This window comes from Pogonomyrmex barbatus, unplaced genomic scaffold (genome assembly GCF_055798465.1).
Source record: "Pogonomyrmex barbatus isolate J1 unplaced genomic scaffold, ASM5579846v1 scaffold17, whole genome shotgun sequence".
Taxonomy (NCBI): domain Eukaryota; kingdom Metazoa; phylum Arthropoda; class Insecta; order Hymenoptera; family Formicidae; genus Pogonomyrmex; species Pogonomyrmex barbatus.
In genome coordinates, this window is record NW_028297113.1 from 5,980,187 (window position 1) to 6,007,850 (window position 27,664).

At 33.6% G+C, this 27,664-nt stretch overlaps 1 protein-coding gene across 2 annotated transcripts; it reads left to right on the plus strand.

Moving 5' to 3' along the window:
* Positions 1-8,171: 8,171 nt before the first annotated feature.
* On the plus strand, positions 8,172-27,593 carry LOC105432093 (putative fatty acyl-CoA reductase CG5065). 2 transcript variants are annotated; one of them, XM_089074580.1, is made up of 7 exons: positions 8,172-8,348; positions 20,163-20,421; positions 22,466-22,700; positions 22,775-23,023; positions 23,926-24,275; positions 24,451-25,047; positions 25,403-27,593. In XM_089074580.1, exons 3-7 carry the CDS (start codon positions 22,488-22,490, stop codon positions 25,542-25,544), a joined length of 1,551 nt encoding a protein of 516 aa, XP_088930706.1. In that variant the 5' UTR covers positions 8,172-8,348; positions 20,163-20,421; positions 22,466-22,487; the 3' UTR covers positions 25,545-27,593. The 2 variants fall into 2 exon arrangements, with proteins under 2 accessions (XP_088930706.1, XP_011645022.2); XM_011646720.3 differs by lacking the exon at positions 8,172-8,348 and adding an exon at positions 15,662-19,291.
* Positions 27,594-27,664: the final 71 nt, after the last annotated feature.

The window sequence follows — 27,664 nt, forward strand, 5'->3', positions numbered from 1 at the left end:
ATTTTTTTCTAAATTGACAATACATATTAATCGAAATAATTATTTAAAATACAGCAATAATAAAAAGATGTTACGCCGATTAGATTTTATTATTATGATAGGAATCAAGATGAAATATTTTTTTATATCGTCGTAAAATTTTAAAATAATTTATTTTCGATTCTTTCAAATGTGAATGTTAAGAAATACGATTTCTAAAAAAATGTATTAATTTGCATATTAGGTTTAATATATAATTATAATATGCCACTCTTATGTAGTGTGACATGTTTATAAAATCAATAATTCAATCATCAGATAATTTAATTAAAAATTATACGAGAGACTTAAGATTCAAAAATTTATTTAGTATATGAATTATAACTGTGTGTCTTGGAATTGCTAATTATTTTCTAATAAAAAACATAATTTCCTAATAAAAATTTGTAAAAATTTAAATAATAGAATCGATAAATATTATATCAATCAATCGAGAGAGAGAGAGAGAGAGAGAGAGAGAGAGAGAGAAGAGGGGGGAATTCTTTGAATTAATATTTGATTAATTTTTTGCAATCTTTATTATAAAATTTTTAGAGAAGTCTTAAAACTGTAATTAACACTTGATTGATATCGATTCTATTTGAATTTTTACAAATCTTCAAAAACTATATACTTAATACTGAAGCTATGTATTCAATATTGAAATATTTGGAAGCATTAACATTTACATGTCATATTTGTTTACTGATACAAAGTAAATTTGATTATTCCGTTAAAAGCGTTCGGCTTAAAATAAATAATGATAAATAAAAATAATGAGGTGTAAAATCCTTGAATTATAGCACGTGGAATATAGATTTTACATTCTATGTAAGATGGAAATTATTTCCTCGAATAACTGAAGAAAGATACATAAGCACATTACAATCCAAAGCCAGTGACCAGTGTTATTTTGCGCTGTGTAAGCATTTGCATGCACAGCACTTTTTACCTTTTAGCACATATTTCCAGTATACGGAAGCAATTATCGTCAATTGATTGTATAATGAATTTTTCATTACTGCTTTTTATAAAAATACAAAAGTCAAGGTTTAATGATCTCTATTAAACTCAATTGCTCTGATAAAATCTACAATCTTATATATTTGCTTTATATATTATGAATTAAAAATTTGCAAAATATAAAACTATTCTTTGACTTCTATTCTTTGACATTTATTTATTAAAGTTTAATATACATAAATGTAAGTCTTGTATACATTTAAATATTTTTAAATAAAATTTTTAATTATTTCTTTAGGAATAACTATTTTACTTTGTCGTTGCTTTATGAAAAGAATATTATATTCTTACATAAATAATTTAATTGTTCTTACATACATTAAATCGCGAATCGACATATGTTGCATATTTCATGTTTCATTACTTTCCGCCATTTATTTAAAGAATATAAATTCTTAGCTAGGAAAAGACAGGGAGCCGCGGTTACGGTCGGATATTTTCCATTTAATAACAGGAAATTAACTACTTTCACGGTGAAACGACAAGACACCGAATGTAAAATTATCGTGTCGCTTTAAACGAAAATCGAAAGAAAGATACGACTTAACATAATAATACAAACAATACATACAATAAGTTACATTAGTCATCAATTATATTATACTCATTTCAAAAGACCGATTTTTAATTTATTCTGTCATTAAATGATATGCTATATATATTTTGCTGCTATTTTGTTAAATCGCAATATTTTAATTCAAATGTTGGTTTAGTAACTGTATGTAACCGATGTAAAATACTAATCAAAAAGAATAATTAAAATATTTTATTATCAGGACCACTAGAAAATTTTCATGATTTTTTTATGTTACTCTTGACGCATCAAATTCAATAGACCAGGAAGGGGGAGGTATCATTTCACTTTTGAAAACTATGAAACAAAAATTAAAACAAATATAAAGTTTCATCTTAATAGGTTGTATCATTTATTCATAATCTACTTTAAAAAAAGCAGTAAATTTTTAAGCTTCCGAATGAGGAAAACTACATAAAGATAATACATAGAGAAATGTATAGCCTGAAACTATCACTGATTGTGAGTCGCATGACGGTCCCTTTCGCTTTCTTTCACATATTGTAACTGGAATATATTTTGCCCGTACGGCTTACAATCTTTCGTTTGGAAATAAAAGTCTAAATGCGATGATTAAATAACATATTTTATACTTTTTAAATAAAGGAATAATTCATGCAAATTTTAATTTCAATTGATTTTATGATTCGTTAGAAAATAAATTCTTAAAAATAGACTTGAAAACGGTCTTGAAAAAATAAATTTCCTTCTTTAATCTTATCCTTAAATCAGATAAAACTATTGATACACCGTGTATCAATATACTAAAGCAAACGTGATTATAAGTCCAAGGAATCTTCTCATAATTATGCAATGACTTAAATAGCCGTCCCGCGAGCTATGATCATAATAGTTTCTATTAGTGTTCCATCCGTGTTACCTCGGAGATTGTCTTCTCGAGAAAAATAATTCTTGCATCTTCTAAAATAACCATTCCAGCGAATAAAATATAAGTTGTTCACAACTATAATATATTACAATAATAATATTACATTATACAATAATTATATTACCGAAACATATATGTGGCTTACTATCGGGACGATTATATATAAATATGTGTGAAAAATATATTTATTATTATACTCTTTGTTATACGTTTACACATCGGTATATTTAATATCTTGTCGTAATTTAGAGTTTTCTATTAAAATTGACATTTCTATTATCCTTGTTAAAGATTTATTTTTTTATGTCATCGGTATATTTAATATCTTGTCGTAATTTAGATTTTTTTAATAAAATTGACATTTCTATTGTCCTTGCTAAAGATTTATTTTTTTATGTCAACAATGCGTCAGAGAGTTTTTTCTTCGAAAACCGGAAACCCCAGCCGAAATTAAAAAAGAAATATGATACTCATATATAAATCGGATTTTAAACATATATATGCATACATCATGTGATTACGGATAAATTTTATGAAATCTGACGCTAACTATAAATCAATTAGAGTGAATTTAAAAATTTATTTTAGTCTTGTTTTATGAAATTTTAGTTATATAATTTTAGTTATTTGTTCTTTGCTATTTAATTTATATATTTAGTCTCATTTTATATATATATATGTATAAAATATGTGTATTATAAATGAATGACCAATGTGCAATGTTCTATGTCTAAAATCGAATCTTACATAATTTATGTTATTATATTTACATATTATGTTATTATACAATTCATAATTTATAATTATAAATACTTATAATTTAAAAACTGTTGTAATCTCGATATTTTCATGTTTGGATTTTTGTTGTAAAATGATAGGAATTTTTCATTAACTGTTATTACAAGAAATCTGAAATATTCTACATACCATCACTAAAACAATAATTATTTACATTTAATTATGTAAAAGTGTTTGTTAGATATTCATAGCTATCACATATATCCTATGTATACATATATCATAAACATTTTTCTTCAGTTGCATTTTTAAAATTATAACAATTAGTAAAATTTTTTATAACATCCATCTATCATTATTTTACATTTTATTTTTCACTAAAAATTTATAACAATATATGAAAATTAAAAATCTATCGTTAATTTCGGCTTAACATATGCAATATCTTTTATTAATAACAATAATTTTAATTAGAATGACCTCATTTTAGTAGAAGATCAGCTTTTTTCAATTTTATAAATATTTAACAGTTTGTAAAATGTTAATCTAATTGGAAGAAATTTATTTAAGATGATTGTTTTAACCAAGCAATAGTTATTTAAATAATGATACTGTTCTAAAAGTGTAACTAAATTTGTGATAATGAAAAACTCTTATATAAAGATAGCATTCTATTAATAACAATACGCTTTTTAAGATTAGTTATTAATTTATGATCAGTGGCAATTGTAATGGAATGTATGTCTTGTGTGTGCATGTATTAATTTTTAACGTGTTTTTTTATGTGCTTTCGTTTTTTCATGTGTATCTTTAATGCCGAAATAGATTACATGATCAAACATCTATAAAACAGTTATAAAACAGCTATAAAGAAGCATTTCAATATTAAAGTGAATATCTAAACAATTTTAATGTTCTTCATTTCCATAGTTTGTAATATTCAATAATATAAAGTATTGTAAATCAAAAAATACATATACATTCTACTTATTTATTTTCATTCTTATTTATCTTTATTTATATTTTTAATTATATTAAAAAATAAATTATTTTAGAGAACAAATATTACTTTATTAAAAATGTTTTAATTATGTTGCGTTAAATAATGTTATTTAAATTAATTACTTAATTGCCAATTCTGCGTGATACTAAAGTTGAATAAATTCAAACTTTTTTCTCTCATGAAGTACAACGTGATATGCTCGATGTTGTTTTCGATATTTGAAAAAAATTGACATCTTTATTAAAAAAAAAAGGCGTTAAAATCTGTTACGTGAGTCGAGTGATAACAAAACAGCGGTTATATTCATGTGCAAAGTATTTTATTGAACCCGACGATGTTGACAATATGCAAAATAAATTGCAAATAAATTTCCGAGAAGTTCCTATTAAATATACATTATGCAATATATTTAAAAAGATCTTTATTTTCCGCAGTTGCATCTTCGGATTAGTCTTCTTTTAAAAGTACAGAAAAAAAAAACTTTGATACGAAACATTGATACAAAACACAACAGTGTTGAATGATCATTTAATAATTAATAATCGTTGCCTGAAGTGGATTTTTAGATTCAAATTAAATTTAGAAAATTATATCACTGATATAGCAAGCACTTATTGTTTGCATATCTGTGTGTATTTTCTAAATATAACCATTGAGCACGACAATTTGTTATATTTAATACCCTATTAATAATGTTATGCAATATTGTTATAAGAAAAATATGTTGACAAAACATGAAGAGATGTCTCCCATGAAATTAAGAAAAAAATACCAAGATTATTATTTCGTATTAATTATCCTACCTGTTTACTTCTAAAAAGGTCATCAAAGTTGTCATTAATTAAACTGTCATTAATTATTCGCCGAAGAAGCAGAGGTAAATCCGATTTAAAATCGTACCCTATGCTTCTGATGTTGCAGTTTCTGTCCGATGAAATTTCAATGGCAAAGAGAATATTTGATGCACATCTTTATTCTCTAATGTACCGTCAAAATTATCATATATTTCTCTTTAGTATTTGCCTAAGATTACTTTAAAATGGTAATCTATACGAATAATACTAAATATAAGTTAGACTTGACGAGCTGTTAGCGTTTAAGTCTTTAAAAAGATTTTATTGTTATAATATAATATAATATCGACATTGTGTAATTAACATGATAATTATTGTATACATAAACTACAGTCGTATTTAAATCAATGGACGCATTCAAGCCGGTAAAGCAGCTAACTTTCTCATCAACAAATGAACTCGATTCATTGGATCTAAAGGTAAGAATTAATTGTATATTCGATTGCTCGACGTGTAGTCTAGCTGCTTTAGTAGTCAGCTTGAATTACCGACGACATATTGAAGCCTAACAATCCTCTGAAATACGAATTTATAGCAATAGAGGGACGAAGCTGAAGGAATGCGGCATGTTCGCGATGGGGAATCCGCCATATTCATTCCAAAGATTGTCATGTATACATGTGTGTTCGTATGTGTGGACCTTTAATTTTGGGTCACCAACACGCGCAAGTAGAAAGTGTCACAAACACATATCTATGGATGCGGTCTACTTGGTGCCATAAATTCGAAGTATTTTTTGATTGGCCAAAATTTCTTATTCTGATTGGTTAATAAAATGAAGAATGTTCTGATTGGTTAATAAAATGAAGAATTTATAATAGACCAGACCTTATGGCTGTGTTTGAAAAATTCGGCCAATCCTCTTTTCATCCGAGACCTCGGATCGATTTCTAATCTCGTCAAGACACAAGGCTTATCATTCTCGCATCATTCTATCTTTAATTTATATCTAATGAATGAAAATAAAATGATGTAATAGCACTAATAGCGGTCTCCTCAAACGCAGCCCATGTAAGAATGATTCCTCCTGCATCCCTCAGTTTTTACCTCTCTCGCCTAAATTTGGACTTTAGACTCTGCCTTTTTATTCTTAAGTCCTTGGTCAAAAGTGATTGTTAAAATTTAATGATTAATTTATATTAGAAGTAATTCAGAATAATTAAACATGTTCTTGATTGGAATTTTGATATTTCCTCTTCTGAAACTTTGTCTGAAACTCAATTTTTAAATTATAACAAGAAATAGTTTGTTTATTGCGAGGATTAGAAAGTGGGCAAGAGTGATTCAATTTACGGTTGCAGTTGACATAAACGTCAACAAATTTTAGTACAATCCAATTTAAATCCGTATAAAATTATCTCTTTTGAAGAAAGATAAAAAAATAATATCATGTTCCCGCAGCTCTCATTATCTATAATTTCTGTCCAAAAATTGATAGAAAAGTTTCCATATCAAGATTACAATCACATATCGGAAAGCTAATAATGATATTTTGCAACACAAAGATGTCAAATAGAAGCATCAGCGATCTATAATTTACATCTGTGAAATTAGCTCAGGGTCTACAATCCTGTTCAGTTATTCAGTTCAGAGATCACGTTCAGGTGTGACTTCACGAAGCTGAATAGTGAATACAATTGAATTTTCTTAGTTCAATTGTATAAACGATGAATTATAAATACAATTAATTTTTTTATTTCAATGGCTGAAGGTTTAACAATGTGATTTTGTCACTACACAATCACATGCTTGATGTAAAACATTTGCACTAGTAAGAAAGAACTCTTTTTTTTTCCAATCGCACTTAAGACACATCAAATAAATGTTTGATCAAGAAAAACCGCAAGTAAAAATTCACCACTATGTATTGTATTGTAATTAAATATGATGTAATTATAGAATCCCTTTATGCCGGCAAATAACATCTTCAACATATCTCAATTTTTCAATAACAATTCTCAATGAAATTATTTAAATATAATATTCAAAAATGAAAAAATGAATAATGACAATGATGATTCTCCATTTTGCGAATTTTCAAAATTTCAGTAAGATGATTTTCGCTTAGTAAAATATAACTTCATACGATATAAATTACAAGAGAATAATCATTATACATGAATATTATAATTATATCATGTTACATGAATATTATAATTATATTTCTGTTTAGTAATGTAAATGTAACGCGATACATATCGCAACAATTACACTGTTAAGTAAGAAATTACAATATCGGTATAATCGCTATTAATTGATGATTCTTCGGACTAGAGATAGCCAAACTTGTCGACAGTTTTGCAAAGTGTTCGCTACAAACGTGATCAACGGTAAAAGCATAACGAAATTTGTTAACGCAATCTATTAACAGATTGCATAATTGTTATGAAATCTTTAGATAATAAATGGCAAGGTATCCAAGCCGTCCCTGATCGTGCATAATTCAAACTGTGTTTATTCGTTAACTTTATAAATAGCTTTCATTCAAAAATTACTACACGGATGTGATCTACCGAGAAGAATGTTGCTATTTCTGGTGCATTCCACATACGCGAATTATGAAACGCCCTGTATATTTCGACAGCTCCACAGTAATGTATACTGCCGCTGCAATTCGTAATTACGTCTAATTGCGCAGAGAAATTAATATTTGCTCGTCGGATCATTTTGCCAGATTTCTCTTAGTAATGACATTTATATTTTTACACCTACAACATTCCAGAAATTTATAATACTTTATTCCTCAATTATTCGTTTCTATGCGAATCGCAAACTCGATATGAAAACCAAGCTTAAAAATCCGTTAACGTTCGGCGCTTCGACGGACGTGCGATTGAAACCGTAACAAATTTGCAAGAAATTCGAGACGAACCCCATGTGGTGAGAAGGGCCAAGAGGAAGAGAGGAAGAATCGGAATAAAATATATATATATATATATATATATACGTAAACAGAAAAGGGCGAGACTGCTCGCACGCGAACGCGCGCGCGCGCGCGTCGCGAGATTCGCGAAGCGGAGCGCGGCGAGCGTCGGCGCCGCGCACAGGCCAGGCGGTTGGCCAACCTGAGAAGGGCTATTTGGCAGTTCACCGAAGATGGCGGACTTGATTAGCACGCGAGGAGCGCTTGCTGGAGAGTGGCGAGCACGCGAAAAAACGGTGATTCTGTGTTAAAGCGGTGTTGCCAGCGTCGGACGTGCACGACGTGGATACCGTGGAAGGAGAAAGAGAAGACTCACGATCGAGCGGGTAAGTGCGACATTGAGTTTCACGCGATACGAGACGAAAATGTGAAGAAACCGCCGTCGCCGTCGCCGCCGCCGCCGTTGCTGCCGCCGCCACCGTCATCGCCACCGCCACCGCCACTGCCACCGCCACCGCCACCGCCACCGCCGCCGCCACCGCTGCCGCCGCCACCGCTGCCGCCACCACCGCCGCCGCCGCTGTCGCCGCCGCTGGCAACCTACGTCTGCTCTGGCGGCCGCGCCTACTCTCTCGTCTACTACTTGTTTCCTATTCGGTTCCCTTTCTCGGAGCTCAGCTCGTTCACGCGGAGCTTTCGTTCCGCGAGCCATGTTATCCTTCTCGCTCGAAGAACCTTCTGGTCGCCGCGCCTCGGCGGAGCGGTCCGCTTTAAAGATCGACCAAGACGGACGCGCGAGAGCCGGGAACGCGGCCCACGCATGGCTGTTGGCAAGTTGGCGGAGCCAACGTGGATGCCCGCTTTTGCCATTGCATTATGACGGAGATTGGATTAATAAGCGCGAGCTGCCGACCGCGCCTGAGCCGGGCGGAGCACACAGCCGCTCCTCTCGTCTCGTCTCGTCCCGTCCCGTCCCGGCCCATCCCGTCCCGTCCCGTCCCGTCCCGTCGCGCCGCCACCGGAGCACGAGTCTGCCTCGCCCTCGGTCTCGCCGTCGTTCACACCTTTTTCTTACGTCTCAATTCCCGTCGATGAGATCGAACGTTATCTCCATCCGACGCCTTATCTCGGCGTGTGTGATGCGATTGTATTCCCGCTCGGTAGCTCCCGCTTCTTTTTCCTCCTTTTGCTCTTTCTACGAAATCCTCCGTTACGTTAATCATCATATAATTAATTCCTGGTAGAACAAACTATTTCCTAGTAGGACGAAACGCTAATAAGGAAGTAATTTAAAAGTCGTACGGTTTCGAATTAACCGGCATCGGGTTCATCCGAAATCGAAATGTAAACAACATTAATGGCTACTCAGAACGACACGCAGGAGGAAATTCGATCATGAGGAAACGGTCGCTTAACGTCTAGAGGGAAAAATTGGGAACCCGTTACATTTTAAATCGCGAAATCGCCTCGACTCGACGTCGGCTTGTTAGCGTCACGAAACTCAGCCGCCGACGTTCGCGCGACGTCAATTCCGCTTCTTATGCGCGATCCCAAACGCGATTGTTTAATTGATCGAGGGAGCTGTTTATCGCCGACCTGCAATTTTTTTTTTCTCTATTATATGGAATCGCACATATATGCGCGCCGCACCCCATCGTAGCAATAAAATCCAAATCTCACACACGCACGTTGCGGGCACGCGTGTGCGTGCGCGCGCACGCACGCTGCCGGGTGGTTTTACTCCTGCGTGAGTTTGTAACCCCGATATTTTACTTACCGTTCGCGATTTTGCGGCTAAGCAAGTCTTTTTATCTCGTGCCAGTAAAGTCCGCAGAGAAACCTGATCGATACACAGCGCGTCACTTGCTACCTCCGTGACAAGCCAAAATCTCGAGGTTCACGAGGTCCGCATTTAAGAGATGGATATCTCTGTTTATATTTTTGCTTCTGTCGTATTTACTCGGATCTTTCCGAGCCTGAAAAGTAGGGGAAGGAGGAGAATCTCACTCGCTTAATCCTTTTTTTTCAATAAAATTCCAAATAATAAAATTCCTCCAAATAATAAATTCCATAACAGAGTGCAATCATGTCTTGAGTGTAATCAGCATTTTTAAATGTTTAAAATTCTTTTCTTCAATTCTTTTTTATTTCAATAAATATTAATTCGTATAAAGGCTGCAGCACATTGTGCAATAAATATCTTTCGCTACATTATGTAACCAGTCCTCTTTATCATATCATAAATTAATAATGATACTCAATTTCATGACGTACTTCATAGTTTTTCCGCCATAGTTGTTTTATACAACTTCTTTTTAATCAAAATATTACTGAGATTTTTAATTTAACATAAAGTAAAATCATAAATAATAAAAAAAGGAGAATGCATTTTGTTTTAGTTAAGGTTTTCATGAAACTGAATATCATTGTCAATGTGATTAATGAAAAATTTTTTTATTAATTTAGAATCCGGTTTTTTAAAGAAGATGTCGAACTATTGTTGATTTGCAAGCATTTAATTAAGATAAAAGGATTCTCATAAATTAAGCTTTGAGACAAATAGGTAAGAAAATTTCCTATAGTTAGTTTCACACAGACTTTATTTAAAATAATTTGATATTTAATTCAAAAAGCGTAAAAAAGATTGAAAGATTATCCTAAACGACAATAAATTTTTTCAATACTTTTGCTAAGAAAATTGACTTGAAATTTGTCAAGAAATCTATTATTAAGATGGAAATTGTTTTTTTAAGATTTTTTTTTAGGAAATTTTTTCTAAGAAATTGTAAATTGATTTAAAATTTAACATGGTTTATTCTTTTATTTGCAAAATATAAAATATATTCTTTTTTATTAAATTTTTATTAAATTTGGCTGATCCAATTTGTAATCATTAAAGAAGAAGTAGCCTTCTGTTCAAAAATGATACCGAAATTATCGACATGTTTTCGAGTATCTCATCCTAGTTTTCCATTGCTCTGAATCAAAAAAACCAAAAATTATTTTTATTATAACTATGTTTTTGTTCGTAGCAAAATAGAAGTAGTAAAATCAATTTTGGAAAAATAATAATTTTACAAAGTAGTAAATATCGAACATTAGATATTATAACTAGATATTTTTAAAAACATAGATAAAATAAACAGACAACTTTATTTGAGATAGGAATGAGAAAATTACACGTATGCTATGTTAAATCCATGCATATATTATGCAAAAATTTTAAATCATTTGAATTTCAATAATTTTTGCGTAATCGTGTCGACAACGTAAGAAAATATAGTTTCGACAACGTAAGAAAATATAGTTAGAGAAAATCGCATTTAAAGCATTTTATGTGTATTTTTTATATAGAGACTAATGGATGCTTTGAATTTATAATATTAAGTCGCTGCTGTTCCAGCCGCATAAAATATATCTTCATCTTGTTAAAAAAATTCCTCAAAGGCCGATCGCTTCTCGCAGCTTATTGGTCTAGTCTTTTGTGCCTCAGAGAAAAGTTGGCGTTGGTCCGTGGTCACATCATTGATTCCGACGATACATTTTTTTATTTTGTTATAGTGCGAACATTTTCGATCTTCTTTCTTTCCCATTGTTTCAACATAGATGTAAACCCTTCTTTAAATATACATACGGCCAGGAATGTCGCAATTTTAACAGCAATTTTAGATGCGTTTCGAATGTTAAATCAAGCATTCAGCCCTATTTCTTTCTTTTATTTTATTTTATATTTCTTTTCATTATTATTTCGCGCTTATTTGCATTCAAACATCTCATTAGAAAATCTCTTTAAAATCTCTTTAAAAATCTTCTATTGACTTAATAACCTCAAGAACTTTTTTATTTAAAGGCTTGATGGATCCAGCACAGTTCATATTTTCACTGTGTGAAGAGTGCTATCATTTGAATTTGTTTGGTAAAAAATGATTCAAATTTTTCTTTTCATATCTTCACTCGAATTGATATATACCATCTAAAAAATCGCTATATAGTTTTATCTGTTAATTTACCAATTCTTTTGCTTCCGATGTTTTTAGGATTTCGATTATTTTAGAACGATCTAAAAAATATCGTACAAAAGAATTTCGAAATCCAAACAAAAGATTATACTTCATATAGTTCCATTTATGATATATAATGGATAAAGAAGGCTTCGATTTGTTATACAGAAGTGTATTTGATTAATTTTCTAATTTTTTTCTAGTTTTTGTTCTTTGGATGTTAATTTTTTTAACATAATTTGTGTTATTTCACGTATTTTTAAGCGAGAAATATGTTGAGAAATATGTTCTTTACTTTTTACGTTTTGCAAAATCAGATAATTATTTTAATGAGATTTATTGTGTAAAAGTGTATAAAGAGAACACAATATCTTGGACATATAATACATAATAAATTATAATACAAATAACGATTTATTAAAAATATAAATTTCATGCAATATGTTCAATAATTTATCAGGATAACTGTGAAGAAAAATATTCTTTGTATTCACATAGTTTTATTTATAATAAAAAAAAATGTAAGTTTATTTCAATATATTCAGTTTCTATAAATAAAACAAGATTGATAATTTCATAATATGTAAATGTCTCTTCGCGTGTCAAAATAATGCTATAATATTTATTGATAGTTTGATAGAACAAAATTCCAAACAGATATTTATCAATTTATATATTAAATTTCAACTATTAATTAATTGAATAAATTATCACGGATATATAAGTTTGTGGATACACAAATATATATTTTTTTTTTAATGTCATAATATTATGATTTTTAAGTGATTTTTATAAATTAATTTTTATAAAAATATAAAAACTTAAAAATCTAAAAACGAACAAATATTTATTACAAATACTACAAACAAAATGTAATTTTTATAAATATCTGTATATATAAATCGTATTATTACTTGTAATTACTAATTAATTAATATAGTGATAATAATTTGATAATATTTACAAATATAATTGAAAATAATATGTAAGATTTGTATATTTATTTGTATATTTATTTTATTTTATTTGTATATTTATTTATGATGATATATAAAAAAGAGAATTTCTCATATGTAGGAACTTATTTTTTGAACAGTCAGCGTACATACAATACATCAACTATTGGTTGTATGTATTGTATGTGTTTCAATGGAGATGAGTTAAAGTTAAGAGACAACTTCGATATATGAAAAATATTACAAAGTAGATGACATTGAAAATGACATTGAAAAATTGAGAAAAAAAGTTTATTTACGTTAAACGAAGTGTTTTTATTTATATACGTATTTTGTGACGTCTGAATTTCAATGCAAATCATAATCATTTTTCATGCAAATTATACCTCTTTAATATAAAATACTAAGAAAATATTAAAATACATTTATATTTATCAAATGCATTTAGATTTATCAATAATTTATTAATTTAAAGGAAAAAATGGGAAAATATAATAACAAATATATTTTACATATTTTTTCTAACAAAATAGTGTTTAATACACTATTCTTTATTGTTTATTATAATGAACATTCTTATATTTTTTTTATATTTATATTATCTTATCTTATTAATGTGGACTCATGTTTGATGTGATCATAGATTATTTTAGTTAATGTTATCATTTTGTGATAAAAATTCTTCAAATTAATAGGTTGAAAACAATTTCGATTTTATTTCATTTTAGAAATAGTCTAAGTAATAAATATGAAATTCTTGGGATTATTTCTATTGTTTAATTATATACATTAATATATTTTAATTATACATAATAAATTTATATAATTACAATAGATAGATATTCGCATTTTTTGTTGTTTTAATTCGTTCAAAATTTCCAATGGATTAGATTGCAATTACGATATGTCACAGCTACAATTAATAAAAATTTATAAGTGAAAATAGATTTGATGTAATATGTTTGCTGATCAGATTCTCCTTATATAAAACGCAAAGAAACTTGTTAAAAAATAGATTAAAATGATTCAATGATTTAACGATTTAAATTAAGAAAATGAGAAATGAGGAAATATGCGAAATGGAATGAAGGAAATAAAAAGGAGTGATACAAGAATATTTTTCCTTGCTTCCTTTTGAAGTTTCCGCTAAAGGATAGAACTCCTTCTACTTAATCAATTAAAGATTTTTACTTGCAAAAAAGAAATGATGATGGAATGAAACGTCAACTAATGCGTTGAACTGAATAGTACAACGGCAAGAAATTATTTATTGAGCCAACGTGCAATCGAGCGATAGTAAATTTTACGTCCCGCATCGATCGGGTCTCTCTTTTTCGTCGAAGTGTATTTCCTTCTTTTTTTTTTTCTTTTTTTTTTTCTTTTATACAGAAATTATGAGGTGTTTATCTGCCTATGTGGCGGAGTAGGGTGACATGAAACACACATATACGCGAGGTTCGCTAACGCCTTGTAGTGGGAGAAAACGCGCCGTTCCATCAGGTGAACGGATATAAGGGACTCGTTAGTTAGTTTCAGAGTTAGTTTCAGATGCGCTCAGTGCATGTTTCGTTAGTCGTTCTGTATCGAAGAAGCGGATTGATCTGTCGCATCTTATCTTCTTCGTCGTGAAAGTAGTGCGCGAATTTTTTTTATCGCTCTCTTATTTCATTTTCTTCTTCGATATCGCTTCTTCAAGTGGTTCCCAAGGAAATCGAAGAGATAATCGCGCCATGAGGCCATCGGGTAAGATCGAAAATCTCGCTCGAGATGGTGAGCCTCGATAAAACGGGGCGGGCCGATAAATGGCGTTTTCGAGCGTATTTTCAATTAGTCGATTCGCGCCGATGTGGCGCGAGTCGCGTGTAAACGTGTAAAGCAGAAGTTTACCGACGTGTAAGATAAGACGATAAGTGATGTTTTTATTGACGTGGTCGTACACTCCGGGCACACGTGCCGCCTATCATCGTGCCGCAGACCGGATGAGTAATCCCCTTCACGTTCGCTTAATATATCGTTGATGAAATAATTGATCGAATTTATCGAAAGAGCCCGCTCAGGCGGGCGGGAAGTGTAATTCCCATCCCGCGTGCCTCCTGCACGAGACACGATCGCGAGGTCCTCACGGGTCCGCAGCTCGGATCATAGCAGTTCAATTAAAATTCAAGATCAAACCGATTAAACTTTTATAATGCCTTACGTGATATCACGACGTCTGCTATTAACATACTCGAGTAGAAAAATGAAAGTGATTACATACCACGCTCATCCGTTTTGCATCTCTTTAAGCCTTAGGATTATCTCTAGAGTCTCTCGAATCTTTAACGTGGATAGATTTTCTCATGATTCTTTACGTTACGGACGTGTGGAATGTGGAATAGCTATGTTTATCGCGATTTAGAGACTAGAAGGAAGTCGCATTTTTAATATTATTTGTAAATTTTTTTCAATTTAATATTATTTGTAAATTTTTTTCGTCTGTGTGAGAATCACGCTTTTGACTCATCGCTTATAAATTAACTGTATGACTAATTAATCTAATTAATTAAATTTGTAATCGAATTTAATTTGTTCCTTCCACTTCGTCTGTGAAATAAAAGTTAAAATAAAACATATATATATATATATAGTAGCAACTATATATAGATAATGATATCTATACATCAATTAAATTTATAAATATATGCTAAAAACGCGTTTTTATTATGCGAAGATTCCTATTATTTAAAGGCAAACTCGTATACATTTCCATATTTTTGTAAATATAATTCGCTATATCGCAGAAATGTAATCGCGCGGAAAGGAAGAATAATAGATAAAAGTTAGAATGAAAGACGAAAAAAAAAAAGCGGAGAAGGATAAAAATAAAGGAAAGGAAATTTTTTCTATTTCCTTGTGAGGGGAGCGGAAGCACGCGATTTCTTTCGCGAAGACAGACGACAAAGTTGAAAGAAAGTCGATTTGCACCTGCGGCACGCTAACATTTCGATCGCGATCGTTTTTTCCAATCGTCCACGTCCGCTAAATAGAAAGAATGTCTTTCCAGTCACGTCTTAGCTACGCTCGGATGCGTTTCGGTAGTCGGCTGCCCCGCTGACACACTTCGAGACGCAGCCGGATGCCAGCCGTGCTATTGGCCGTTATTAAATACGAACCGTCATCGTGCAACTGCATTTTACACCGTCTGCCCGCGCGTTCTATGCGTTCACTTCGCGCCCGAGAGAGGCGAGCCTCGCAGGCCGGCCTCGCTCGCTGTTAAATTCGACCGCCGTGTTGGGACTCCTCGGAAATCCTGTCCCGTACTCCGGTCCCGTTATCGCCGTCATATACGCGATATACCTCGCGGTTATCAAAGAGCGCGGACTAAAGTAAATAACACGATAACTTTCCGCGTGAGACGTGTAAAAAGTCGGCAACACCTAATGGCAAACAGCCTGGCGGAAGCCATAGTTTCTCGTCGCGTTGTAGCTGCCAGCGAAGGCTCACTAAAGCACCAGGATGGACAAAACGGCTCTTTGCTTATCGACGACTCCCTTTTCGCGCGTAATTTCCTTCCCTTTTCGGTGGATCAAAAGCGTACGGGTTGCGGAGCGCAGGACGGAGTTACGAGGGCGTGACGACGTCGTCGTCGTCGTCGTCGTCGTCGTCGTCGTCGTCGTCGGGCGATCGGGAAGGGCGGGGGGATGCCGCGGAGAGAGTGATCGCCGAAAAGAAATGGGGACGAATCGGGACGGTCGATCGATTTCGCGGTCGCGATTGTAGTCGTGACTATGGTTGCAATCACGCTCGTCTTACGCACCGAGCATAACGGGTTTCCGTGTAACGGAACGCTGTCCGGACGCTCGGTTTCTCTCGGTCGCATCGCCTCGATGTCAGGACAGTGACCCAGAATCCCCTTCGCTCACATCCGTTTTCCGTCTATACCGCGTTTATGCATACGTATACGTATTGTATGCCGCGGCACGTATACACGCTATATTACACTGCCGCAGATCGAAACGCGAGACTCGGCTTTTACGGTGCAAAAATCGGCGACGGTGAAAAGTGAGGATCGGCGGGTGAGGATCGGTTCAGCTATTTGGCTCATCGTAACCGTAAATTCGTTGAACTTTACTTACTTTAAATGTCGAGTTAATAGTTTGTTTTGCTAATGACTTTGTATGTAAATTTTCAATTAACAATGCCAATCGTCGTTTTATTACGCAATCGCGAATCACATCACATGAATGTACGTTTTTTATTATCCGATATTACGCGGCGTTTTTTTTTTTTTTTTCCATAATTTTCACACGATTATTAGTAATCTCTCGTTTTCATTTATATCCTTTTTCCGGCGATTGAAATACATCAGTTAAAAATCAGAATAATATTTATATGTTTCCCCCACATGTAGAGAAGAAAAACACAAGCCCAGCAATTTCTTCACAGGTGATAGAACCAGCGGGCCGAGTGCCGTTGTAAAACTTTATTGACCAGCGATTTTCGCAAGCTTGCTGCTGGCCACTGAGAGAGATCGACGTCGTTTCTCATGCGAAACGTAGCGTGTTTTACGTTAATTCAGACTACTACAGCACTTTTTAGTTGTAATATTATTGAGCAATTAAATAATTCCGCGAAATGCGAACGAGCTTTGAACGGTACAAACTATGTTTCGCCTCGATTACATAATTATCCTGTTTGATATAAGTGATATAGCAATGATACACGCAATTTCCCAATACCGATGTAAGTGACATTTGTAGCCGAAAAATCGTTATCGATATCGCTACAGCCTCGAAATTTTACTTTCTCCGATTAATTTTCTAAAATATAATGGAGACCATTGAATTCGTTATGATTTGATGGATTTTAGTAAAATAAATTCTTAGGATAAATGTTCAAGTCAGGTTTTATTTTCAAATCTGATGAATCTAAAGGCTTCTTATACGACATAATTTCAAGAAACTTGAGCTTGAAATTTTGAGGAGACAATCAACGCTGCTGTCGCACTATTGTCGATTGTCGAGTAAAAATATATGCCATATAAAGTAGAGATTGTATGAATAGTTAATCGTGTGAACAATATAAGTTTAAAAAAATCTGTTCTCTATTGAATTTTCTTAAAATTAAAACAGTGTCGTGATTTGAACTACGTTTAATTTCCTGTTTCAATATGCAAAGTTTGATGGAATTTATTAGCAGGCACGAAAATATCTGATAATAAGTTTTTATAAAGACCTGACACACAGAAAAAAAAACCAACGGAGCTAAAATATAGCTTTAGTAACTAAGATATGTCTTGAATGCTTTATTTATTTGTATCTCGGAAATAAATTTTATAAGCTCAAGGTGTCACCATTATTTCATTAAGAAATTTTTATTGAGAAATATTCATAATGTTGTGCCTTTCATTCAATGTGCGGTTTTTTTAATTACGAGAGATAAAATTTGTCGTGTCCATCTGATGCCACGTACTGTTTACGGATGAGTGATTTTTTTTTTTTTAACTTATTGCGAACGGAATATTAAGGAATAGTTATTTTCTTTCGTGCTGAAATTCTTAATTTCAATTTAATAAAATTTTACTTTACAAAAATGCAAGTTTTAGCTCTTAGGATTTCGTGCAATCTTTTTTCTATTATTGCTAAACGTTGGAATATTACATTACTAATAACTCGCATTTTTTATGCGTATGCATAAGTAGTTAATATATACGAAAATAACAAAATTGAAAATTATTAGATTGGCAAAATTGGGGAAAATAGCCGTATCTTCTTATCTACGATTTAGAAAATCGTCCGGACTCGGGCTATTCTCGGGCAACAATGAATTTAATTTGTTAATTCCGCCATTGCGTTTTACCTTTCGAGATTCGTTCGCTTGACGTATGTATGTCGCGCAAATTGAATAATAAATGAAGCTCCATTTTTTTTTTTTTATTACGATCATGATGTTTCCGAATCGCGATTATATCTCGCGGAACTCGCCGTCGCGGTCTCGCGGCCAGATCAACAACTTGGCGGCGATTATATAAATTCAAGTCGCATTGGTGAACTCACGCACGTCAGCGAATCGCCAGTAATTATCCGCACGTATGTCGCGCGACGTCGAAAACCACGGAGGGAAGCGATCGAGGATCGTGGCGGAGCGTGCGTCCAGTACTTCTGACCGTGATCTCTCGTCACGGATCGTTATCTGCCAGTTCTTTCCGAGTTCCTCGTCGTCGCTCGTCTTTCGCATCGTCGTCGTGAAAATTTCTTCTCGCCGACTCGCGTCGAAGCCCTCGCTCTTCCGCGCCCCGACGCCGTGGCATACAGGGTACACCCGCCCCGGGCGGGTGAGAGGAGAGGAGGGAGGAAAAGTGCGACTACTCGGCAAACAGCAATATTATACACCGTAAGATAACATCGACGTCACGCGTCACATCGATATTACCCGCCCGATGAGATAACGAATATTTATCCCGCCCACTCCGGGGGGGAATAAATACTCCACACGGGATGTCTCAAGGCCGCGGCGGGCGACGTGATTTCCGTCGACGTCGTGATTTTCGTTCACGAGCAACGTGCGGCAGCCTTATCTCGAAAAACGGCACACAAAAGTCGAATACCCTCGTAACCCCCTTAACGGTACGTTAGACCGCACCGCACCGCAAATCGGCCGGCAAGACTCTCTCGTACGCCCTTTCGTGACGGACGATTATCGATCTCCTATCTATTCTCTCTTATTACAGCGCTTTAGAAACGGCCGCGTATACATCCGACGGCGGGTGTACGATGAGCAAAACACGGATCGGATGTATATTTTAATGATATAAAATCGCTTTTCGGACGGAAATACGAATCGTGAGAGTTCTTCTGCTCGGACAAAGAGGAGAAAAAAAAAAAAAGGAAATGATATACGTCTAATGAATAAATTATGAATACAAAGTAAGATAGCTGGTGCGACAAGATGCACATTGTTGCGAGATTGTTGATTATGCTGGACTAAACCCGGCGTATTCTAGTGAAATTTCTAGAATGTGCTAAAGTGCTCTTTAATCATCTTCCCGTAACGCCGATTCTCTTTCGTAATACAGAGAGAGACAGAGAGGAGAGGTAGTCAGTTTTAAGTATTCAATGATCAGAAAAAGATTATACAAATGCCTTCCTCTAATTTCCTACGACTTACGTCTGAATTAATTTCACGCTCGACGTGTACGCGTATTATTAATCTGATTCTATTCTTTCTTTGCTCGATCTGATAAGGAATTTCTGTTTGTAAATAGGAACAAGCTACGTACTTATAAGGAACGCGACATGAATTCGACGATTTTTCGAGTATTGGATTTAATTGCAAACTGCTCGAAAAATCACGGTACGACATATACGTGTGTCAAAAGGGGACGTCGCGCCGTTCTCAGGAGCTATAGCTTTATTTTTGGGGATCATTCCTGTCTTACCTCCGTCGTTTTTCAAGAGCCGAACAGCAGAAGTGATCCTTGGTAGAAGAGGATTGTGCGAATCATCAAACGAATAAAAAAATTGGTATGTTGAAACTGGTTGGTATAAAAAAGAAACCGAAAATACTTGGGTATTTTCGTTGAATCCTTGCGGAGTCTTTTTTTTCATGCAATTCAAAGCCGGGCGGCAGGAAGGATAAAATTCAGAAAACATTCGGATCATGCAAAACAGCAAATTATTAATTCTAAAGAGTTTTTTTTTCAAAGAGAGCAAGAATACGAAAAAATAAATTTTTTTTTTATATTCTTATGCATAAACTCAAAATTTATTTTTAACCTTTAAATATTATTCTTTCGTATCAGTTTATTTTTATTAAATTAGTTTTTTATTATTTGTGTTTATTTGTGTGTTTCTCTTCGAAATCGTATCCGATTTCTATTTTTACGAAAAATAAACAAATATCTCCTTTCGAATTTAAGAAGCTTTAAATGTTACAACCGAAAACGAATAAGAAAGCCGTATCCTCTTATAATCATTTCTTGCGTTTTATTAACCTTTAAATTCTCTGTTACATTCTGCGAATTCTATGATTTTTTTCTTTTGGAAAGTTTCTTCGTCAGATTCTGAATAAAATAAAATCACAAGGGATAAAACCAAGAGGATACATTAGAGCGACGAGATTAAGAGATAATGCTAAAGAATTTCTTTTCTAAAGGTAGAGGAAAAACATGAAGAAATAAGTTTTTTTATATTTTTGCGCATAAATTTTCTTAATTTCTCTTTATTCTTAAACGTTAAATTTAGAATCTCTGAAATAAATTATTAAATATTATTTTTTTTATTAATTAATAACTTTGCACTTTGTTTCATCTCCTTGCAGGATCATTATTTATTTTATTTTTACATAAAAAAATACACAAGAATCTTTTAAGAAACTTTAAATATGCTGTAGAATAAATAAAAAAAAACAAATCATTTTTTTAAATTTTTACTATATTACTATATTTCTAAGCGAATATAATTAATAAAAAATTTAAAAAATATATATTTTAACTCTTTATGATTTTTTAATGTATTTTACAATAATATATTAATATTTTTTAAAAGCGTGATACATTTTGTAGATACCTTTTTTCTTTTCATTAATTTTCAGATTTAAAAATTTTTCTGTGGACGATATTTAAAAAGTATTTTTCACGAATTTATTCAATAATAATAATTTAAATAATATTTTTCTAAAACAGCAATTTTGAGAAATAATTTTTGAGTTTTAATATACATACACGTATGTAGAAAAAGATGTACAAATAAATAAATATAAATATCACATAAACATTATTGTACATAATTACATAAATAAAGTATGTAATTGTGCATTGCATATTCACATGTTTCTTTTTTTATGTCACTATTCTGTACTTAAAGATATTAGAGTAAAATCATTGGTGTACAGATATTCTCTATTAGATATTATTCAGACTATCCTTTTCAATGATTTCATTTTTAGTACACAGAATAATAAATAAATTAATAGATAATGAATTAAAAAAATTTAAATCGATATGTATGAAAAATATGATTTTCATTAGAAAATCAATAATTAAAAACATAATGTGAAAAATGTAATGCATGGATTATATTTCTTTCTATAATTTTTTTTTTAATAAAAACGAGAAATAACATTTGGAATGTAAATTAAAATCGAATATCTCACACACACACACACACACACACACACACACACACACGCGCGCGCGCGCGCGCGCGCGCGCGCGCGCATTTATAACGCAATAGATTTTTTTTTTTTTTTTTTTTTTTTTAAGATAAAAGCATTTATAAACGTTGTACGGTATGTTATGAATTAAATTATCTTTTTATCCTCACAAAATAAAAACTTAATTATATTTCTATTCCATTAGAATTTCAAATTTAATATTCATTTTGTATAAAAACATGTAAATAAAAACAGAAACGTGCGAACTCGAGTTGAAAAAGTCGTGCTGTTTATTTTTTCTTCATAAAATAATTGCGAAGCTCGAATAACTTGCGTTATAATAATTAAACAAATTAATAAATTTTTATATATTATTATGTATATTTTCTCTAATTCTTGATATATTTTTTAAAGGACTCATTGATAAATCCTTAACATGTCCACAATGGCTGGCAGTGAGTACACATCCGTAAAGGATTTTTATAGAGAAAGGTCGATTTTCATAACCGGAGCTACTGGCTTCATGGGCAAAGTTCTCGTCGAGAAGTTATTGAGATCATGTCCGGATATCAAAAACATCTACCTTTTAATGAGACCTAAAAAGGGTCAGAATGTGCAAGAGAGATTGCAAGAACTTTTAAACGTACCGGTAATAATCTCATTTTTTTTTCTGGCATCACTGATTTTGACCGCCGAAAATTAAAATTATACTACTTTCGGCAGCTGTTTGAGAAATTACGGCGGGATTCCCCTGGCGAGCTTTCCAAGATCATACCCGTGGCCGGTGATATTACGGAGCCAGAATTGGGCATCTCGACAGAAGATCAAAATATGTTAATAGAATCTGTATCGGTCATTTTTCATTCGGCGGCTACTGTCAAATTTGATGAGGCTTTGAAACTGTCGGTCACCATAAATATGTTGGGCACGAAAAGATTGGTTCAGTTGTGCCATCGCATGCACAACGTAGAGGTAAGAGACAAACTTTTTAATCACTTTTTAATTAATCAATTTGGATTATCGAATCGCCGCGTCGAGAGTGAGATTGGTTTGCGGTCGTAAGCGAAATCGACCAAATAAAAGACAAAGTGTCCATCGCATTTTTACGAATATGCTCTTTTGCGAAAGATTCCAGTGTCTTTTGTCTACGGAAGGTTACATCTCTACCTCATCTTGAAAGATAACATCCTCGAGGCATATATCCTCGAGAATCTTTCGAATACTTCGTTTCATTTGCTCGTGATGTACGACATCGATTTTTAATTAATCAGCAACTAGTCTGTCCAAGTTTCTGCTTAATAGTGAAATTCGATTTGATTCTACAAATTCCGAAAGGTAAATAGAGCCGAGTGTATTTGTACTCTGCACTCTAAATGTATCGCGCGATTCTATCGTAAATCACTCACCGATCGTCTAACAATCCTGTCCGTTCATCTGTTTTTTTCATGACACAGCATAGATCAATCATGGACTAGCGCGAACAAAACGATCGTGGTCATTTTAAAAGATGCTTTAAATCCAAGAAATGAATATTTAATTCTTATCTTATGTATACATATTTTTATGTCAAAATAGAAATTTACAATTCGTAATTCATCATTTTTTACAAATTTTACAGCTTTTAATTTGATAACAGTCAGCGAGCCGAGGATTTGGACATTTGACCATCAGTGATATTTATTTTTCTTTAAAGTGTTTTTTACAATATACTTTTGTTTAAAAATTGTCTCGTCAACACGTTTTTTTATGCATTATCGTCACTAGGAAACGCACGTTCGATCGACACCAGGGCAAAAGATGGACATTCGCATTTTATATTTTTCATAATTTATAGATGCAAAATATGCAATATAAACACAAATTTTTAATCGCAGGCGTTCATTCACGTGTCAACGGCGTACTGCAATTGCGATCGGAACGACGTCGCCGAGGAGATTTACCCGGTGGGAAGAGAACCTGATCAAGTGATCGCTCTGACAGAATTGATGGACGACAAAATGTTCGAAGACTGTACGCCAAATCTGATCGCCAGTCGACCAAATACATACACGTTTACAAAAGCGTTGACCGAGCGTATGCTCCAGCGGGAAAAGGGTTCTTTACCGGTGGCGATTGTCAGGCCATCGATCGTACTGTCTTCGTATAGAGAACCGGTCGCCGGTTGGGTGGACAATTGCAATGGCCCCACGGGGCTTATCGCCGCAGTTGGGAAAGGCTTCTTCAGGTAACGATGACGGACAGTCGTAATTAGTGATTGCGACATCGGTATTACTTAATAGAATTAAAATAAAACGCTGAAGTATCGATAGTAGTGTTATTTTTTTTTCATCGCAATCGCTCGTAATCCTCGCGCGAACGAGTCTCTCTTACAAATCGTCACGGTCGTTTCCCGCTTGCAGAACTATGCTATGCCACGAGGACAAGGTAGCGGATCTCGTGCCCGTCGACATAGTGATCAACTTAATGATTTGCGCGGCATGGAGGATCGCTACGCAACGCACCGACAGCATTCCGATTTACAACTGTTGCACCGGCCAACAAAATCCTATAACCTGGAAGCAGTTCGTCGATCTCTCGTTCAAATATTGTCGGCTACATCCGATGAAGGATGCACTCTGGTATCCGGACGGTTGTTGTCATAACTCCGCCATTATGAACAACTTGTGCGTGGCATTTCAACATATACTACCCGCGTACATCTTAGATACTCTCGCTCGGCTCAAAGGCTCGCGACCCATAATGGTCCGCGTACAGTCAAAACTTTCCAAAGCCGCCAAGTGCTTGGAGTACTTCAGCACGAAACAGTGGAATTTCAGAGACGACAATGTGCGACGACTGGGTGAGCAACTCAGTCCGGAAGACCGGGAAACATTTATGTTCGATGTTAAGCAAATCGACTGGCCATCGTACTTGGAGCATTACATTCTGGGAATACGACAGTTTATCCTGAAAGAGAGTCCGGACACACTGCCAGCTGCTCGTTCATACATCACAAAGTAAGAGACATCTCGTCGTTTTATTATATAACTCTTTTTTGAAATCGGAAATTGGGATCAATATGAAAAAAAAACTTTTCAATCAGTCTTTGTCAATTATCTCACTTTAATAAAATTCTGAAATTTAAATTTATATTTTTATTTAGAATTTATATTTGTAACGTTTATCTTTTTTTTATATGCTTTCTTTCTTTTATGTTCTTAGTCTGCTCTGTTTCGCATTACTCTGTTATAAGTAGAAATATTGATCAGAAAAAATAATTAAGCAATTTGACTTATTTGTTTATACATTTTTTTATGGAAAAATTACATGTCAATCTTAAAATGACTGATTCACTTATCTATCTGTTTACAGACTGTACTGGCTTCACAAGGCCATACAATTTGGGATACTGATAATAATGCTACGCGTCCTATTGTCACGCAGTTCTGCAACGCGAGGAGCCTTCTTTTCGCTGTTGTCCGTCGTACTTCGCATATGCCGCTTGATTGTTTGACGGCTCAGAACAGACTCGGTCGATGATCGCGATCATCGTAACACAATGCGGCCATTATCCAGCAGCCGTTATTTAAAGGTGCGATTTGTTCTTCGACCTCGTTGCTCAGCCTCCTCGACGATAAAGCGCTATTTACACATCCATCGATTGGCCTTTCCGATGTTGGTAACCATCAACAAGTAACAACGCCGTTTTACAAACCTGATTCTTGAAAGAGTGTCGGTTACTGATACGATTGGACAAGAATTCCCAATCTGTCCTCGCGAGTATATAAGTACGCTCCAAAACACTTTGCATATATTACAATAATTATTATTACATTACTGGTGTTATTCCTTGTTGCCCAGAGCGCGAATTGTCGACTGTCACGAGATTGATTGTCGTCAAGTTCCACATAGTGGTGTAACCGTCATCGCGTGTTTCCATTACGCTAGAATACAAAATAAACGCGCATCGCCACGATTATTCCGTTAGCATACATCGTACATCGATACTTTGCACAACGTCAATTTCTAATAAAATAAAAGAAGCCAAGTTATATCGGCACATACTCGAGCGTTGCTAGCGCGAGCTTGGTACGTCATTTTTAGTCTAGCTAGTCGGTTTTCGGTATGGTAAAATGGCTCGCGGGTAATCACCACGTTCTCACAACACGGCGGCATTAGGATTCCGTCGTGCCTTTGTATTGTCGGTATCTGACATTCTTTTTTCCTTTTTACTCTGTGACGTAAGATACCTAGATAGATATTTTGCTATGATCGCACGGTGACTCGTGGTTACGCGTACAGAGGCGAGAAAATTGCTATCGACTTAGAAGTAACACATACAAAAACCGTAAAAAACAATACCATACGATAGATATGTTAGATCAAGTGTGACAAGTACATAGCGTCATAACGACAGGTGTTTTGTAGCTTTTTTTTTTTTTGAACGAACTGCCATTGATACGCGAAAATTATTTAAGTCATAAACGTGTCTTGTTCAGAACAACGAGAGCTCGACATCTTTATGAACTTGTCTCGAAAAGCTACGCTATGGTTACAGCCTTACCTTAATGAAATATCTCTACGTATCTTACATATATTATTGTCACAGGATCAATTTTTAAGAAACTTGGAAGGCATTGGCAACTTATTTTTCGGGGGGATTATTCGCTGAATAAAAGCAAATTGATGACATGCGACACGGATAAAGATAGAAAAATTACAGTCAGTTAAAGTGCCAGTTCGTGTGCAAATCGATAAACTTTTGATTAATGGAGATGAAATTTGAACTCAGATATCAATTTTACATTTTATCCAATGTATCCTTAATCAACTGCGTTCGCATTAAGCTTATATCCCGCCAATAGATCTTGCCAATATAATCTGAGACTTAGAAGAAAGAGACCTGAAGAGGAAAATCTGACATTTCTTCCTTCGCAATTAATCTCCCATCATATTTTGTTAGCAGATCTTATTATATTTCTGCTTCCGCCAATAAAATTGACAAAGAGCTGTTTTCGACACATTTGTATATAATATTTTCAAAAGCGCGTTTTAATCATAGTTGGCATGAACACGGAGACATTTGTACTCGATAATTTTCGTATCTCCAAGCTTGTTGCCTATGCCTTTGAAATAACAATAATATTTTGAGGCTTTATTTCATGTATTACTCCTTTGTGCTAATCATGTTTTCGTGTAATTTATTATTCAAAGCGCGCACGCCGCGCCGGAGCGGGGTTTCCCTTAAATTTTACAATCACTCGATGAAACGCTGTCGTGCTTCGAGAATGAAAAATACATTTGAAAATAGATAAGTAAATGTAATGGAAAAATTTCCATGTTACAACGTAAGAAAATGACAAATAATCCTAATTTTGCGCCAAGGAGTAAAAGAGGAGTAGTGCTACGAAGGTCATCTTCTACTAGTCTCGTCTGTATTGTTACTTGGTTACACAGTGCATACAAAAAAAAATAATATTTAATATTTAATATATATAATTAATTTAATTAATATTATACTATGCTACTATAAAAAATTACATTAAAAATAATGAAATCATTACTGAGTATTTCGCTTTTTTCTCGATATCCCTCATTAAATTAATTTAAGATAAATCTTATTAAATCAAATTT